The 16,604-nt window shown below is 35.0% G+C and overlaps 2 protein-coding genes and 1 long non-coding RNA gene across 3 annotated transcripts; 2 read left to right on the top strand and 1 right to left on the bottom strand.

Annotated features, from left to right (window-relative positions):
* The first annotated feature begins 412 nt into the window (after positions 1-412).
* On the top strand, positions 413-2,762 carry LOC144424473 (MAM domain-containing glycosylphosphatidylinositol anchor protein 1-like). Its single transcript, XM_078113814.1, has 2 exons — positions 413-705; positions 1,957-2,762. Exons 1-2 carry the CDS (start codon positions 442-444, stop codon positions 2,071-2,073), a joined length of 381 nt encoding a protein of 126 aa, XP_077969940.1. The 5' UTR covers positions 413-441; the 3' UTR covers positions 2,074-2,762.
* A 4,432-nt stretch (positions 2,763-7,194) lies between these two features.
* On the top strand, positions 7,195-8,802 carry LOC120331081 (uncharacterized). The gene is made up of 2 exons (XR_005567925.2): positions 7,195-7,255; positions 7,547-8,802. It is a non-coding gene; the product is annotated as an uncharacterized LOC120331081 (long non-coding RNA).
* On the bottom strand, positions 8,744-15,530 carry LOC120331080 (uncharacterized). Its single transcript, XM_039398109.2, has 8 exons — positions 15,278-15,530; positions 14,776-14,831; positions 13,499-13,647; positions 12,962-13,042; positions 12,071-12,237; positions 11,438-11,578; positions 10,248-10,489; positions 8,744-9,429 (listed from the first exon to the last, which is right to left on the bottom strand). The coding sequence occupies exons 1-8, from the start codon at positions 15,468-15,470 to the stop codon at positions 9,343-9,345; spliced, it is 1,116 nt and encodes a 371-aa protein (XP_039254043.1). The 5' UTR covers positions 15,471-15,530; the 3' UTR covers positions 8,744-9,342.
* Positions 15,531-16,604: the final 1,074 nt, after the last annotated feature.

The raw sequence follows: 16,604 nt of genomic DNA, 5'->3' as shown, positions 1-16,604 counted from the left end.
AAGATTTTTCAAATTTCGAACCAGCATGGCGATTTTTGAGTCAAACTTATTCTAGCTATTCGTCCTCGCCGTATGATGGCTAATAGGCATGCTAACTAGTAAACGGTTATCTCCCCTACTCTGCAAACTGTCAAATATTGGATATTTGTTCACGGTATTAACGGTAGCTGGTTGTTACAGTCGTTTGGCGAATGCATTCATATTTTAAAACGACCTTTTTATACCTCTTTCACCCTGAACAAGTATCTGCAGGCAACACCAAATAAATGGCTATTATATTTTTTGAGAAACTTGAAAACTCGAAATTTTTGACCTGAGATGCCAACAAAACCAAGCTCATTGATTTAACTATTAAGTCATCACGTCTTCTATTTGATATATATTTTGAATTACATTTCGTGCATTTACATTTCATCTATTTCAACAGATTACTATCTATACATGGAAGCCAGTTTTCCCTCCAGAAGAGGCCAGAAAGCAATTTTAGTCAGCCCTCCAGGACTGAGTGGTTGTCTTTGTTTCCGATTCGCTTATCACATGTACACAGATGAAGACGTAAAGTTTTATTGCTCAGTAAATGGCAAGAATGTACCGTGTCAGCATCCAGAATATTCGTATGAAAACGAGAATTCAGCTCCCCTTGACACAAGGAGAGATAAATGGATCAATTCTTGGATTTCAATAAATGAACCAGGAAATGTGAAGGTTTGTAATATATGCGTCGTTGAAAATTGTTAAAAAATTTTGTATATCTTTGGTTGACTCATTCGATAAACATGTACAATGAGAGAATATCAAATATCGACGCGGCGAGTGGCGCATCCTGCTAGGCGTTAGAATACGCTTGCCTCCGCATCTCTGATTACCTTGCGTGTGTTCCCACGTTCAAATTCCGAGGGGGGATAATTATGAGCTAGACTGCTATAGCTTTGCTGACTCTTCACCGCCGTATGGTGGTTCACTGTTTACGGTAGGGTGGTTTCACCATCAAGTCGATGCATCTACGCATCAAACAAGAACAACTAATTCCATAACCAATATGTCCTGGCAACCGGGCGAGAGACCGTGGTACGCCATATGATTAGGTCTCCTTCTCGGTTTTCCTCTCCCTCGGAATAAGAAGAATAACATATTCTATCCTATTCGTTAATATTAACACGATGGACGTTTTCATTACCGTCGACCACAGATAATTCTTCCTATGACTCACCACGACAAAAGATTGATGCATATTTTAGTGATTACATACTGGTTTACATGTTCATAACCATCATTTAGGTTCAAAATATTTAAACACCTGCCATAAAAAAGAATAGCTAATATTAGTATATCGTAGCTTTTTAAAACTAATTTGTGACTGTTTTAAGTAAATTAATCCCATCGAAAAACGAACTGACCACATGGTTATTTTATCTATACCTAAATTTCGGAAACACATCTAAAAACTCATCGATAACTAGCACAAACACAAAAAGGAAACAATGTTTACAACCATGCTTAAAAATCTGGTTAATTGAAAAGACGTCTAGCCGACCCACAAAATTATTATTGTTAAATCACTGTTAACATCCTGCTAATTGGTCATTCTTACAAAAATAAGAAAAGGAGTCGATATTCTGAGAAATATTTACTGTTTGCTATTATACCTGTGCGTGGAATGGCTGTATTGTAGGATGAATCTACAATTTGCAGTAAACTTCGGACAAACATTAAAATTTCAGGCCAGGAAATGTACTTTATGTCATGTTACTCGTTTATAGCATAGATCACAATAATGCTTAGGCGAGTTAAGGACAAACGTTTGTGGTAGAATCGAGACATTTTGACCCGTTTTTAAAAGAAATATAGAAATTTGAACTGTATGTTATAATAAAATCTCAAAACACGAAAAATGAATGATATTAAATATTGCTGCAATTTTTCTTTTAACCGAACGTTATTTTTAACATTTTTCAGATTAAAATCATTGGACAGCGTGGAAATACATTCCGTGGAGATATTGGATTAGACAACTTTACCTTCACTCCAGGTGTTTGTATAGAAGACGAAAAAATAGATTTGAATTTTGAATAAATTTCTCTTTCTTCCTATTTAACACTAATATAGCTATTTGTAATATATTACAGTATCAAGTTATCCCAATTAGATATTGGTATGAGACATGAAAGTTCGACACATCCCAAACCTCATCTCGAAAAAATTCATTGTTATAATTGAACAAAAGAAATGTTTTTTTGGATTAATTATCTTATAGTATAATTTGCCGAGTACAATTAAATCATATTTTTGATCGTTCACGTCTAAATTGCAATTGTCAAGTAATGTACAGCCAAGCCGTTTTTTAAATTTTTGTTTAAAACTTATTTATGCTTTCGTTGACACAATTTGTCCACAATTTTGTCGTGATAAATTCTTTCACGTCAAACTTTTATCACCGTATTCACTCTAAGTACTACGTTTTCATAATTTAAAAAGACAGCCGAGATAATTTTGATAAAAAAAATTTGAATCAATTAACAATTTTATTTGACAAATAATATTTTTAGCATTTTTAACATAGTAAACCGTACTTCAGAAACTTTCGAACATCCTTTCATATCATGTTTGGATCTTTATCATCTAAAGTCTGTTCTGAAAAGTTCAGCTCAAAAACATGAAAAAAATTAACCACTTTAGTGTCGTTATATGGAGTCAAATATATATATTGAGCTATATTTTTTTTTCTTGTGATTAGTTTTTATAATACACATTGCAGTACTATATACTACGACTTTTTAATACGCAAGAAATTATGAATATCTGTGGTACAAAAAGCGCACAAGGGCGGTAATATCAGTAATGATAAAAAGGTGTCTATATCACGACTTTTAGCTTTACCTGGGCAGCAGTTTCATATGTAAATTAAATTCAATACAAATTTATAAACTGGGACAATATTATTCTCTCAATATTATTTAACTCTCCGTATTAGAGAGTTAAATATTTGAAGAAGTAGATATCAAAACGTATAATTCGAAGGTTTACGATGAGCTATATGTCTATATTACACAAACGTGGGATATGGATCGTTCTGAAAATGAATTAGGATTCTGACAAAATTATTCTTCCAAATAGAATCACAGAAAAGATAGATATAAGCAATCAACAAATATCTGAACACTAATATATTGTGATCTGCACCGCTCGCCTTCAAAATCCACTAATTCGATGAAATTATTCAGTGAGTAACCCCATGAGAACACAGTTATTTAAAATCAGAAACATTTGAATTAAAAGGAGCTCCAATAAGCCCCGATTATACCAAGTGAATATGTAATCTGGTCGCCTTATCGACTCTTATGGCTGACGTTTGGCGTCGAAATTGAGTAAACGGGACTATTGATTTTTAAAATCGAAATTGAATACAATGCATACAATACGTATTCACATTAATTTAAAGAGCTTTTATGAAGATCTTAACCCAACTTCCTTGTTTTCCACCTGTAACAGTGAACACCCGCTCAACTCATGTTTTACCTCGCTTAACTAAAACGTGGTTTCAAAATTAGGATATTACGAATTTACACTCTTTCGTCAACCTCTCTCTGCGCTATTTAACATAGTGGTGATGCTTGATCACCGCTTGACTCTGTTCAGTTTTTGGATGTACTTGCTCAAACCCAAGTATTCAAAGCATCGGAACTTTGCTGCGCCATTTAAAAACATTCCTGTATATAATCAAATTATTGAGTTGTTATCAAGCTCAGGGGCGGTCTCGGGGGGCTGGAGGGGGGAGAATACGATACAGAAGAAGAACCTGTTTTTGTTCGGCGGGTAGCGCATCGTGCATATAATTATTGTACTCTGCGCGCGTTCGCAGGTTTAAATCCCGTGGGTGATAATCAGACGCGAAATGATTGCTGGACAAAACGGCGCTTTGGACGATATATTAATTTTCTACCTACGTTCGAGGAGTAGAATATAATTTCACGTAATAGAATTGGTGTGTGAAGTATGTTAACCAGGATGGCGGACTTTACTTATTTGGTTATATTACGAGTTCGGGGACTAGCCAAGAGACTTCCGTAGTATCTGTACCTGAATTTATGGCCTAATTTGACAAACCATGCGTAAAACCATTCACTTTGATGTTCGGAAGTAGGCTACATAGTGTGCAAACAATTATTTTTGAAAATGAACATAACAAAGTACACGTAGAGGTTGCGCGAGAATAACTCACAATCCTTCCTCAATGTCTTTGCGCTAGTGCAGGGGTCACCAAACGGCCGGATCCGGCCCGCGACGTCATTTTATCCGGCCCGCGGCGTCATTTATCCGGTCCGCAATAACACGCAAAAATGGCTAAATTTTTTTCCAAGGAAGATTTTCACGAGCATCGTCGTCCTTGTTTATTTCGTAACATTGGCCAATCGGCAAGATGCAGAAAAGTGACGTAATAACACTTTTGTCACCCTGACAGATTTTCAGTCGTGGTTGTAAACAAAACTTCGTTTTTGCGACTTTGAATGCTACCAGTACGTAACGTTTTCTGCGATACACTTGTACACTCGTGGCGCTTGCTTTCGACGAAACTGTTTGTTTTTCGTGCTAAAATAAACGTCGAATGTGCATTTTGTGCTAACAGTACTGTAATCCCTCGCGTACTGCTCCAATTTCAAAAGCCACACTAACTTTTGTACTGCTTTAATGCGGATATTCATGTAGGTATGTTACAAAAAAATTGAAGTTCATCCGATTTAAATGAAAACCGCTCCAGTGGAAAGATCTGAGTAAAAATAGAAAACAATACCAAGTTTGGAATAAACGGTCAAGAAATAACGGAGATATCGGAATTTTAGTACCGCCCGACAGCCAATTTTTTCCATAATGATTGTATTACTTTTTTGATAAGAACTGTACTAAATATGGAAAAATAACACATATCAATCACTAATCTTTCGATGTGCGTCACATCTATGGTATATTGAGATAATTTCAGGATTTTATTCTGGCAACGGTCATTGACACCGCCGAAAGATCGTCGCAAATAAACGCTGAAGTTGTGCATGATAGTTTGACAGTGGTTCATTGTGGGTAATAATTAACGATGTTCTGATTGTACGAACTTCATAAAAATTGGTAAGTATTAAGTTAGACAAGAAATACACACGTCCATATAAATTTTATCGGTGTCCATAGACAATATCAATAATTTGCACTACGTATAACTGGGGCATAATTTTTAAAAGCGTCGAATGTTGGGAAATTTATGCGCTAATGAAATAATTCAAATTCCAAATAATAGTTGTTTATTTTATCTAAATTATGTCAAAATTTCATAGAATTCCAAGCTACAGCAGGCAGTCGTTTTTATGAGCGGTATTTCAACACGGCGTAACGGTACTTAGCAGACGTGATGCGTACATTTTTTGCCGCGGATTTTGTAACATTTCTAATTCATGACAGCAACGTTTTGATAACAGCTAAACTCAGGATAGTTGTCTAGATATAGAAATGTTGTTAATTTTTTTTCCTAGGATGTTCTCGATCTATATTCTGCGATATTACCAACTTTTGTGAATTTATTGTATTGCATTGACAGAAATATTCATCCGGCCCGTTTCAACACAATTTGAGTCACACCCGGCCCGCGGTCAAAAAAGTTTGGTGACCCCTGCGCTAGTGGATCCGTATGCACACAATGCAAGGATGCTGTGACAGGAACAAAAATACCATACTACGCAATTTAAGAGTCCTGCTGCACACTTACACGGATGAAAAACCTTTTTCCGTCATTGTTGTAAACTGCTTGTCTGAGGAAGTCTGATTTTGGTCAGACGAAACGTTACAGCAATACATTTGTGTTAGTGTGCAGCAGAGAACTAGTATTAGTGATACTTATTTAGAAAATGTTCCAATCTTGGCTTCATTCAGTTTGCCGCCGATGTCGAAAAGCTATCAAGCGTGATGCAGCAACAAGACAGCGTCACATTGAATGTCATTTGTAATTTTTTTTCTTTTAATAAGACGACTGAGTTGAGTTCACGAATTGTCGTAGTCTTCGCGCGCTGTTTCGTTTTTAACTTTCACCAAATATGAGCGGCCCGCCAAGACTTGCAACCCTTAATTTTGGCCCGCGAGCGACAAAAGGTTGCCGCCCCCTGGCGGAGCCGATCGTCGGTTACGGCTTCCCTCACTATCAAGTCCATGAATCCGAAACAAATAAATGGCTGAATAAGTTGAATTTTAGCGAAGATCGTTATGATGTATTTCGGTGCAGATCATCACGCAAGTACCCGGCTATTTTTGAGGAGGGGGAACTCTCGATTCTTTCATTTCCGACCTCTTATATGGTGGATAAAGGGTTTTGAGCTGTGGCACTATTGCTATCAAAACAACGAAACCGTCTTTTCATCAGTAAATGGTGTGATTTGAGATTGTGCCTGGCGAAAATGTCACTAATTATTCAAAAACACGCTGAAGACCACCAAGCTCATCCATCCTATTAAAATACAAAAACAAATTTTTTTGTAGTTACGGCGACAGTAAGTAAATTACTGTAGGGGGGCGATGATACAAAAAGTTTGGGTACCATTGATCTAGCAGCGTTTCCCAAACTTTTTCCGCCACGGAACACTTACACTTTTATCTCGCCCCGCGGAACACCAAAAATGGAAGGGTAACATTGATAAAGAAAAACGGTGTAATGTAACGGTTCCCAATGAGTTCGTCGTGATGGCGAGTTGCCAAATGCGCCGCGAATTTTAACAGAATTGTGTTAAACATACCTAAAATATGTTTGAATATTTTACATATTTCATTTATTATAAAGTTTTTATTGTTTCTTAATTTGAATGCTTAATATGGATCAACAAAATCATTTACCTTCTATGTCGTTTACTGTCCATTACGTAGTGTTTGCCTCTAATGTTACGTCTAATAGAGATAGTGTAACAAATTAACCAATAATTTTGGAAATAATGAGATCAATACTAAAAATAATTCTTAAGTCATAAATATTGGAGAATGTTCTAGAAGATTCCAATATAATATTTCAACATAACATGCGAAATAGCGAATAATTTCCCATGTGATATGTTGAATGACCTTGTTTTACATGAATAATCAATGTGAGAACGGTCTCGAATAATCGAGAAAATTGTGTACCCCTTTAAATTGCGATCTCAACATACAAGAGATCGTCATTCTTATCGTCAAATATCAATAATTCTGATCAATAATTCTACGCTACTGTTATGAATAATAACTTGAAATTGTAAGTTGGTTATTTGATTTAATTTATTGTAATATATTTATCGAAGGAAATAAAATCTATACAGGCAATTGTCTAGATCATTTGCTGTTATATCAAATTAACAGACAACAAGTAACAACCGATTATATTCTGTTTGGAGTCAGATTGATATCTAGCTAGTTTAATTAGCCTAATTAGCAACTACAACAGAAGTCGTCTCAATAGAAGCACTTGCTGCAATTTCGCGAACTGCAGACGTACAGTTCATTTATCTGCTGAATCGAGTTTCGCTAACATGAGTAATTTTTTCAGCATTTCAAAGTAAAACCAGGCAGAGATGGCAGAGGAAGAGTTGAACATTTTCCTTTAATCTTTAGACCTACTTGGGTGCCTAAAGTAAAACCAAAAGGATTGCTGCAAACTTGATTATGAACTTAAAAGTCAAAAAACTAGGCCAACGGTTAACGAAAATTCCACTACTCTACCTTAGTTGGTCCGCTTTATGCCGACGGCGACTCAATATTGAACGGTCAGTTGGGCGACAACTTCATGATCCCTAGATCGCCATGGCGACCCAATTAGAAGTATGTTTGATTTATTTTCCACGGAACACTAGGAAGACGCTCGCGTAACACTAGTGTTCCGCGGAACACAATTTGGGAAACACTGATCTAGCCCATAAAATCAGTTGAAACGAAATGATCATTTGGTGATTTTAGGCTTTGTTTTTTCATATTTCCATGTCCATATTTGTCATATGATGTATGCAAATTACATTAGGCTATCCTGTTTTGCATAATTTTATGTTGCCGCTATTCTTCCGTCAACTACATCTCGGGCTCGCCGCTCAAGTTTTCATACTTTGCTAGATCTTATTCGTCGTAATTTTTTTTAGAATGTGTTTTATCCATTTATCTCAATTACCAGATGTCGCTAATAAGCCATCCTAATAATGAATGAATCATAATAGATGTTCCTGGAGTTTATTTTGAACGCAATATTGTTTTTCCGTGATTGTGCATTTTTTTATTATTATTCACCAGGTTGCTTCGTCGCTATATTTTTACTGTAATTAATTAAGTCTCGCGACTCCTTCGCGCTCAAGAGTCAATATTTTCCGTTTTTTAGTTTTATTATGTTTTTCTATTTGCTTTATATTGATTCTTGCATGACGAAAATAAATATCTGATCTGAATCTTACAAAACAATGAATAAGCAAAATTCAGAAGGCCCATAAGAGTGAATTGCATATTAATCTTTATCCTTCTTCACAAACAGCGCATTATGGTTTCATCCTAGTATAGCATATATAAAATGATGTGGATTTTGCACGGGGAACTCTGACAGTCATGGTTTATAGTGGTGATGTTTTTCAAATATAAATCTTTTCACTAGAACTGATAGAAGTCACCAAAAAAATTGCATGGTACTAGATTTTATTTAGGGCGAATACCTCAAAAGTTTTAGCGGAAATGCATTTACCAATGTCATTGTGGATAAATATGAAAACACTGTATTTGAAGTTTTATTTGGTCGTAACGAAACTGGTACCTCTTACATAAAATTTTTACAATACAAAACATTTACGTCTTGCGATGAATCAACATTTTTCAATTTTATAAAATTTCTTTATCCGAATATACAATATATATCAATTTTTATCGACACTTATTAAAATTTATTGAATATTCCAATCAAGTTTTATATCAATATATTCGACATATCTGTTATATATTTCGTATCAGTAATGTTAACGCGATATTGCAGATTTAAAATTGCAAAATCATAAAATATAAGAATAGAAGGAAGTTTTTACATCGAAAATGATGGCATATTCTTGGTGAAATTCGAAATTGCAATCAATATAATTCGTTAAAATAAATGGACTATAAAGAAATTGTGAATTAGGGGAATTGTATATTTTACTATAATTGATGAATTATCACAAGATGCAGGTGAAAGATGTATTTGTTACAGAAAAAGGATTTCGAACAGCAAAATTTAACATAAGTCTCAATTTCAAGTATGTCAAAAAGTTTAAGAAAATTATGGCTGATAAGTATATATGGCAAAACATGACGTCTACACTATACAGAAAATCGTGTGAATTATGAGCATTTTCCAGGTTGAATGCGCAAGTTGTCAATTCCGATATCTCCCTTTTCACCTCCGCTGCTGAACACTTGGATAACAATCTGTACAATAATTAAAATTTGGATTATTAAGGGTAACACATAGCAGTCACATATTACCTATATTAATTGATTGCAATTCGATTTGATTGGCTCCCATGTCATAATTAAGGCTAGGAATTTTCGAATACCTGATGATTTCAGAATCGAATATTTTATTCCAATCGAATCGAATCTGGAATAATTGTTTGCGACTTTTTTATTGTAACTGGTCGTGTAAAAAAATGAATGACTATAAACATAGAATAAATCACTACTCATACGTTTTATCAATAACTCATCACATAAAATAGTCATATGTCTGAATTGCGTTGAAAAAATAGGGCTTCAATGAAAAAAAATTGAGGAATTCACCTCGACTATTGGCGGAAAGAACAAAAAACAAGGTGGAGGCGATTCGAAATTTCGCTCTGAACCGATTCGAATAATTTCCTATTCGATTCGATTCGAATATTTGATTCGAAATGCCAAGTCCCAGTCATAAATAATGTCTGGAGGGAGAACAAACTATTATTTATCAGTGGTCTATATTGATCACATTGAATCTGGCGGTTCGAATTAGCCCGAGTGGTTTTTAGGTGTTTTGTCAAATGGATTGTCCAGTGCATTTTTGCTCTATTCTTCAAATCGGCAGATATGTGTATGCTGTAATCACCAATCTGTGGCATCTGTCTGGTCTGTGTCGAATTGAGTTCAGCGCAAGTTTTGTAACCATATTATTACCAATAGATTTGTTTGCAGAGAACTTAGTTACCGATGGTAATAACATTTCAAAAAACGAGGCACACTTTTCTAAATTTCATATTGTTTGATGAACTTACCGTAGCGGGAGTAACTTGTTGAAAGTCAAAGGTCACTCGACTCCACTTTGGATTTACAAGTACGATATCGGAAAGAGTCCTGGGTTCGTCTCCGAGTACACTAATTCGGAATTGCGTTCGTTTGTCGGTATCCATGTGACACCACAACGAAAGACAGAAGCATCCCACAAGACCATGGGGACTTACAAGACCAGCCGAATCAAATTTACGAGTACCGGAGGCTTCGAAGTACAGGTAATAATCTGCAAAAATAACACCAAGAAACATTATGGAACACGAATATTTTATGCAGTGCAATATAAAAAGTAAACAAAGTGAAATTTAAAAAATATAGAAAGAATATAAAGAAGAAATGGTACTATGTGAGCGTAAGATCTACCCTCCCGTTAGCACCTTAGCTGTATTATTCGCTGTATTTTCGTTTACGCGGTATACCTCAGCTTTAGTCTGCATATGTCTCCGAGGAATGTTTTCTATAAAACGAGGCATGCATTCAGCATGTCTCCACACTAGGGATGGCGGAATCGAGTCTAAATTCGATTACAGAATCGATTCTCCGCGGAATCGACTAAAATCGATTTCGATGCATTGGAATCGATTCTTGAGGTTAAAATTTAGTTTGCAAACAATATGTACGTTTTATGGCAAACTCTTAACATATATGTATAAACTGCTTTACTTCCATGCTGAGTTGCTACGAGGTCGCAAACTTCACTATATCTATATATATATATATATGTATTTTTCGCTAGAAGCCTTTTACGTTTATATATTTCAACAAAAGTCTCTGTGGTTTTTGAAGGATTCGTTTTTTTGTGCAAATTTGTCTACTGTGACAGATATAATACCCGTACTACTTAGTTTTGGCCTTCTTGACCGTCCACATATTTGGACATAGCTCTCGTGTTTGATTTCATATAGTGTTGTTTAAGTGGGTATGTTTTCTCGGTAAGATATGTCGAAGAATCGAGATTCGGAATCGAAAATTCAGGAATCGGATAATAATCGATTACTTGTAAGTAGTCATACTTGGCATCCTTACCCCATACACGGCAAAGAAAGCCAAGAAAGAAGATATTAAGGAGCACAAGGGGAGAGAGACGTCACAGATGGGAAAATCCGAAGAAAATGATAGAGAAAAAGGTGACGATATTGAGTATTAACAATGAGGGGAAGAAAAAATGACTTACCTCCGTCCTGAGCTTCCGATGCACCGGTGCCTTCAGTTGGTGTGGGTCCCATAATTCTTTTGAATTGGTGTGCAGGATCACTGAACATATGGCTCCAGCCACCCATTGGCAACGTCTCGCTTTCAAATGACTCACTGGAATCTAATGAGAAGAGTAAATTGGTAAAAATTTATTTTTATTGAACATGTTTCGCTTTTTTAGCATTCACGAACATGAATAGTCGGTGGATAGGGTCAGCCAGGGTTCCAGAAAGTACTGTACCTCCGCAATATTACATTCAATAGCGAGTGTCCAGATTATTATATGTAGATTTATCTTTAAATATATAACCGAATACACAAAAGTGTGCTTCACTATTTTTTTTCGTGAAAACCTTCAAGTATTCCTGGGTTCCGCATTGAATTGTTGATTCACATATTTTTGATTGGCGTATTTTATGATAACAAATATAATCATACAATCAAATATGAATATAATCAAATGCGCTGGGTTCTTTGAAATGTTTTATTGTGGTTCCGATTCACCAAAAAAGATTAAAACTATGGGTGTAGTACATACTTGCAAGACGACTTTTGAAATACCATGCACATGTAGCTTAATTATTGCTTAGTGCGGTATATAAATGTTTCTTACATTCAGGAATAATGGCCCAAGAACCGCGTGGTGGTGTACTACAATAGAGTGCATGATGGATTGGTCGGATTTTCTCCATAACATCTACATCAGATCTATTTGCATTGCATATTATAGGAACGACGATATCAGTCTGGAATTCGTGGAATAATTTGACCACCGTAGCTCTGAAACATTGTGAAGATCAATTACTGAAGTATGGACCTTCGATAGTGATTTCATACTGGTTCCATTATTGAGAACCGATTACATTTAAGACACCGTGTGGATGAAACAGTCGAGAACGATTTTATTTTTTAAAACCATAAACTAACAGACGATGCTAATGATACAAGTGACAAATCACTAAACGTGGATTCTCAAATTTTATACGATACTCTCCATTGATAACAGTAGTTTTAAAACCCCAAAATACCAATTTGTTTAAATTAGATATTTTAACATTGGGTGCCGCTGCTCGATACCGTTTGTGATTTTCCTTTCCAATAAAAACTGTGTAATTATTATTTTCTCGTAATTTGTGTACGATTGTCAACACCATAGAAGGGATGTCAGACTGCGGCACAATACGTATATTTTAGATTAAACTATATATATATAAAATATATTTTATGCCTACAATACCCTTGTTTCTGACTACAGAATATAAATATGAATATAAATTGCCCTGAATGTATGCTCCGCAAAATATATTTTCCACTATAAATTAATATGGAGTCTGGAGATAGCAATTGATTGTGGATATATCAGCAAATGATTGCAAAAACTTATGAATGCTTATTATTTCGAACCTCAGGGTAAACTTAATTTGCGCTTTTGAACTGTTTTCATAAATTTAAACTTTCACGGGACTTCTATAAACATGTCAGTATTTTAACCTATAATATTTACCTGATGTAAAATATTTCGTTTTGTTTGCATGTTGCTGGTCCTTTCCATGTGACAAACGTGGATTCAGCTATTTTCAGTGATCTAAAAGTTAGTGTAACATTTATTCGACATCTAAACCTTTATTTAATTACTATTTGAACTATCAATGGAACCCTGTAAGTAAGTTTTTCGTTGTAAATGCCTATTTGAACGATTCCAAGCATCGCACAAGGTCTCACGTCTTTATTACAACCTTTTTTTTTTGAATTCATTATGCAAATTAAATTTGAATAGCGATATATCAAAAAAAAAAAAATTTTTGTATTTTGTGATGACAGATTAGTAAATCTACATCGGCAATGTAAGTATAGGTTCTACTATACCATGGCCTTGTTTAGGACAGCCTGCTAATGCCCCATCGGTTTGCAATATCAAATAATTAAATAAGATTAATTAATATAAAAAGATTCCGGTTTGAAACTCGGCAGTTTTACGTATTCAGCGAGACAACTGCAAGATTCTTATCACTGTCGATAACAAATATGGAAGACAACTTACGGATTTTTATGAGAGACGGCGGAATTGTCTATACCAAAGCATTTCATTGGCTGGAAGTTATCTGCTGGATTTTGACTCTCGCCAGGTTGATCGTTGACAATAAATTCACCAACTGTGTCTGTTTTTTTGATATTTTCTTCTTTTCTGACCTTTAACAAAACATTTATATATATATGTGTAAGAAAAACAAAGAACAAAAAGAGAGATAATGGCGGCAATGCAAGCAGTATTTTCAACTGTTTGGAACATTTTTTCAACGTTCCTTTGGAAACCTCGCTCTTACCCAGGTTAAATTTAGCTAAAGATTGTTAAACTTAGTTCCAATGATTTAAAGCAGGGGTCACCAAACTACGGCCCGCGGAAAAGATCCTTCCCTTTGGTGTCTTTTCATCTCGCCCGCAATAACACGAAAATGGTAATGGCGAAATTTTTATCAAAGGGATGTTTTCCCAGCATGTTTATTTCGTAACTTCGGCCAATCAGCAAGATGCAAAAAGTGACGTAATCATAAGCCTTTTCGCATCCGCTCATACACTTTTGTTTTGTCAATCAGACAGATTTTCAGTCGTGGTTGCAAACATTACCTAGTTTTCACGATTTTGAATGCTATTCGTTAGTTTTTAGTTGTGTTCCGGAAATTTAAGTACGAATCAAATAAGTCAATCATCATTTTGTCTTCGTATGAATTGTAGTTTATTTGCAGTAATCAAACATCTGTCTAGAATAGCTGTGATAAAATAGGCTAAAATTTTCTGCCGGTACGCAACGTTTTCTGCGAAGAATGCACTCGTACAACTGTGGCGCGTAGAAATCTTGTATATTTGTATTGCTATGATGTTCTTGATCCATATTCTGCGATATAGAATTTAATATTCAGGACTTCTAAAATGTAGAATATATATTGTTGAATAAATTGAATGGATTTCCCAACCTATGTAAATTTATGGTATTGCATTGACAAAAATAGTTGTCCGGCCCGTTTTCAACACAGTTTAAATCATACATGGCTCTCGGTTAAAAAGTTCAGTGGACTCTGATTTAGAGCAAAGCGCTTAATGTCGCGTTTGTGATATGATGAAGTCTTCCGTTTGCTCAATTTCCCGAATCGTCAATAAGGAACAGATAGTAACGATTAACTTTTTTATTTAAATTTGTTATTACGTGTTGGGAGTAATACTTGATTTGAGCGTTTTGAAGAATATGATATGTACGTTGTATTTTTGAATTTTTTTTTTTATTTAAACCAGAAACAAACAAAAAAATACTATTCAACTGACCTGCATAAACATTCCTTTATATGGTCCACCTCCTAATCTGACGTTTTTCAGTCTCACTAAAGAAAAAACACAATGAAAGACTTATGACATGACCTGACAACAGTTCATTTGAGTTTTTCTCAATACAAAAAGTTACTATTTTTATATAAATAATTATTTGGTCCTGCGTGGGTGTCTTTTTCAAATAGTTAGATTAACTTTAATATATTTTTAAGTATTTTAATAGGATTTTTTTAATATCGTCAATGCCCATTGAATAATTTGTTTAAACATAATACAGCCTGATTGTAAGGAATAAATTATATAGATTGTTCTATTTATTTACTATAACTTGCATTTGATCACACACGGCATTTCACAAATACATTAAATTATCGGCTAAAATCATTTTTTTGTTTTACCCATCTGCAATTATCTTTACAGTGCTACTAATTCCTATGAAAACAAGATAGTGATGCATACGGAGTAAAAATAAAATGAAGAGGAATAAAACGCGACATACTTTGCATGATTTCATTCTCCTCGAATACATAACAAGCAGGTATAACATGGTAAGGTTTCTTAGCCCCCGGCTTCACTCCGGCATGACTCGGCGTCATGCTTTTACACGCTGCCAGAGGAGGACCTTTTTTTTTCGCACTCACAAAGCATATCCCAACAAATAAGGCAATAGCTGTGAATATAACTCGCGCCATCTCTGTAGCGGCAAATCAGTATTTTAGCAGAAGTTTGGTTCTATCAAGATAAAAAATAATATTTAGATAATATACAGACGATTGTCTTCAAAAAAATATGTATGACACCAATAGTGGTGTCCAGCAACTGAGAAAATGAATACATAGGGTTGTTTCAAATGATATTATAGACGGAAAATAACAGAAAGAGTTTATATATTAGTGTATAATGAAGTGGGACTATTCAGATTCGTACTGGTCTTAAGAAACTTTCAGTATTTTGCCAGTTCCTACCAACTACATTTTATCTGGTATTATGGGTGTAGCGTTTTTAAATTGCGTTAATAAGCCCCAAAAAACTGAAGTAGGTTCAGTTTACAGCGTCGAGTTTGCGATGATTCTATTTGCAAAATTAACAGTACTTCCGAAATATATGAACCAAAATGGCGGACACGGAACGTAGTATGTGTACCAGGTCAGGGTTAGACAATAATTTTATTCCAATTTTACTTATTTTAGTTCTATTACGAGTTCGAGGACTAGCCAAGTGACTCCCATAGTATTTGTACCTGAAACTATAGCCCAACCCTGGCCTGGTACACATACTACGTTCCGATGTCCGCCAGCTTGATACACATACTTCGGGAGTACCAAATTAACTATCTATCTTCGCATCCCACATCTTTCACACAATCTATATTTTAAAATCAATCAGCAATATTGGTGATAACATTTTTATTCTCCTATCTTCAACTTTATGAATGACTAACATTGTCAACTACTAAGTTACGTATGGTAGTCACTCTGACATTGCACATAAATTTATATTGAGATATACTAAAAGCTGCTGCAGGGCATACCATACGTTGAGACGTGTTCAGTATTTATATTGAAGATAACAGTGTGTTATTGCCTTACATCGCGTGTAATATTACCATGTATAGCCTAGTATGAACCAGGTTTAAATCTGGTGTTTCAGTGCCATCCCACACATAGACAATTCTTGATTTGTTTTAGTTTGTAAAACCCGAATTCTAAAATAACGAAAGTTGCGCGATTATTTTTAACATATCTCTCGTGTTCTCCGGTACCTATTAAATTACTTCAAATTTTTGTTTTTCTCAAAACGACATTATAATTAATGGCTCTAAAAAT

The sequence above is a fragment of the Styela clava genome, chromosome 6 (genome assembly GCF_964204865.1).
Source record: "Styela clava chromosome 6, kaStyClav1.hap1.2, whole genome shotgun sequence".
Lineage (NCBI taxonomy): Eukaryota > Metazoa > Chordata > Ascidiacea > Stolidobranchia > Styelidae > Styela > Styela clava.
This window is presented reverse-complemented; position numbering and strand designations above follow the sequence as displayed.

Coding starts and splice junctions, on each gene's coding strand:
- LOC144424473 (XM_078113814.1), top strand. CDS start 442: ATGGAAGCCAGTTTTCCCTCCAGAAGAGGCCAGAAAGCAATTTTAGTC. Junction 706..1,956: donor ATGAACCAGGAAATGTGAAG/GTTTGTAATATA, acceptor AACATTTTTCAG/ATTAAAATCATTGGACAGCG.
- LOC120331080 (XM_039398109.2), bottom strand. CDS start 15,470: ATGGCGCGAGTTATATTCACAGCTATTGCCTTATTTGTTGGGATATGC. Junction 13,043..13,498: donor GCCGTCTCTCATAAAAATCC/GTAAGTTGTCTT, acceptor ACTAACTTTTAG/ATCACTGAAAATAGCTGAAT. Junction 10,490..11,437: donor ATCGGAAGCTCAGGACGGAG/GTAAGTCATTTT, acceptor TTATTTTTGCAG/ATTATTACCTGTACTTCGAA.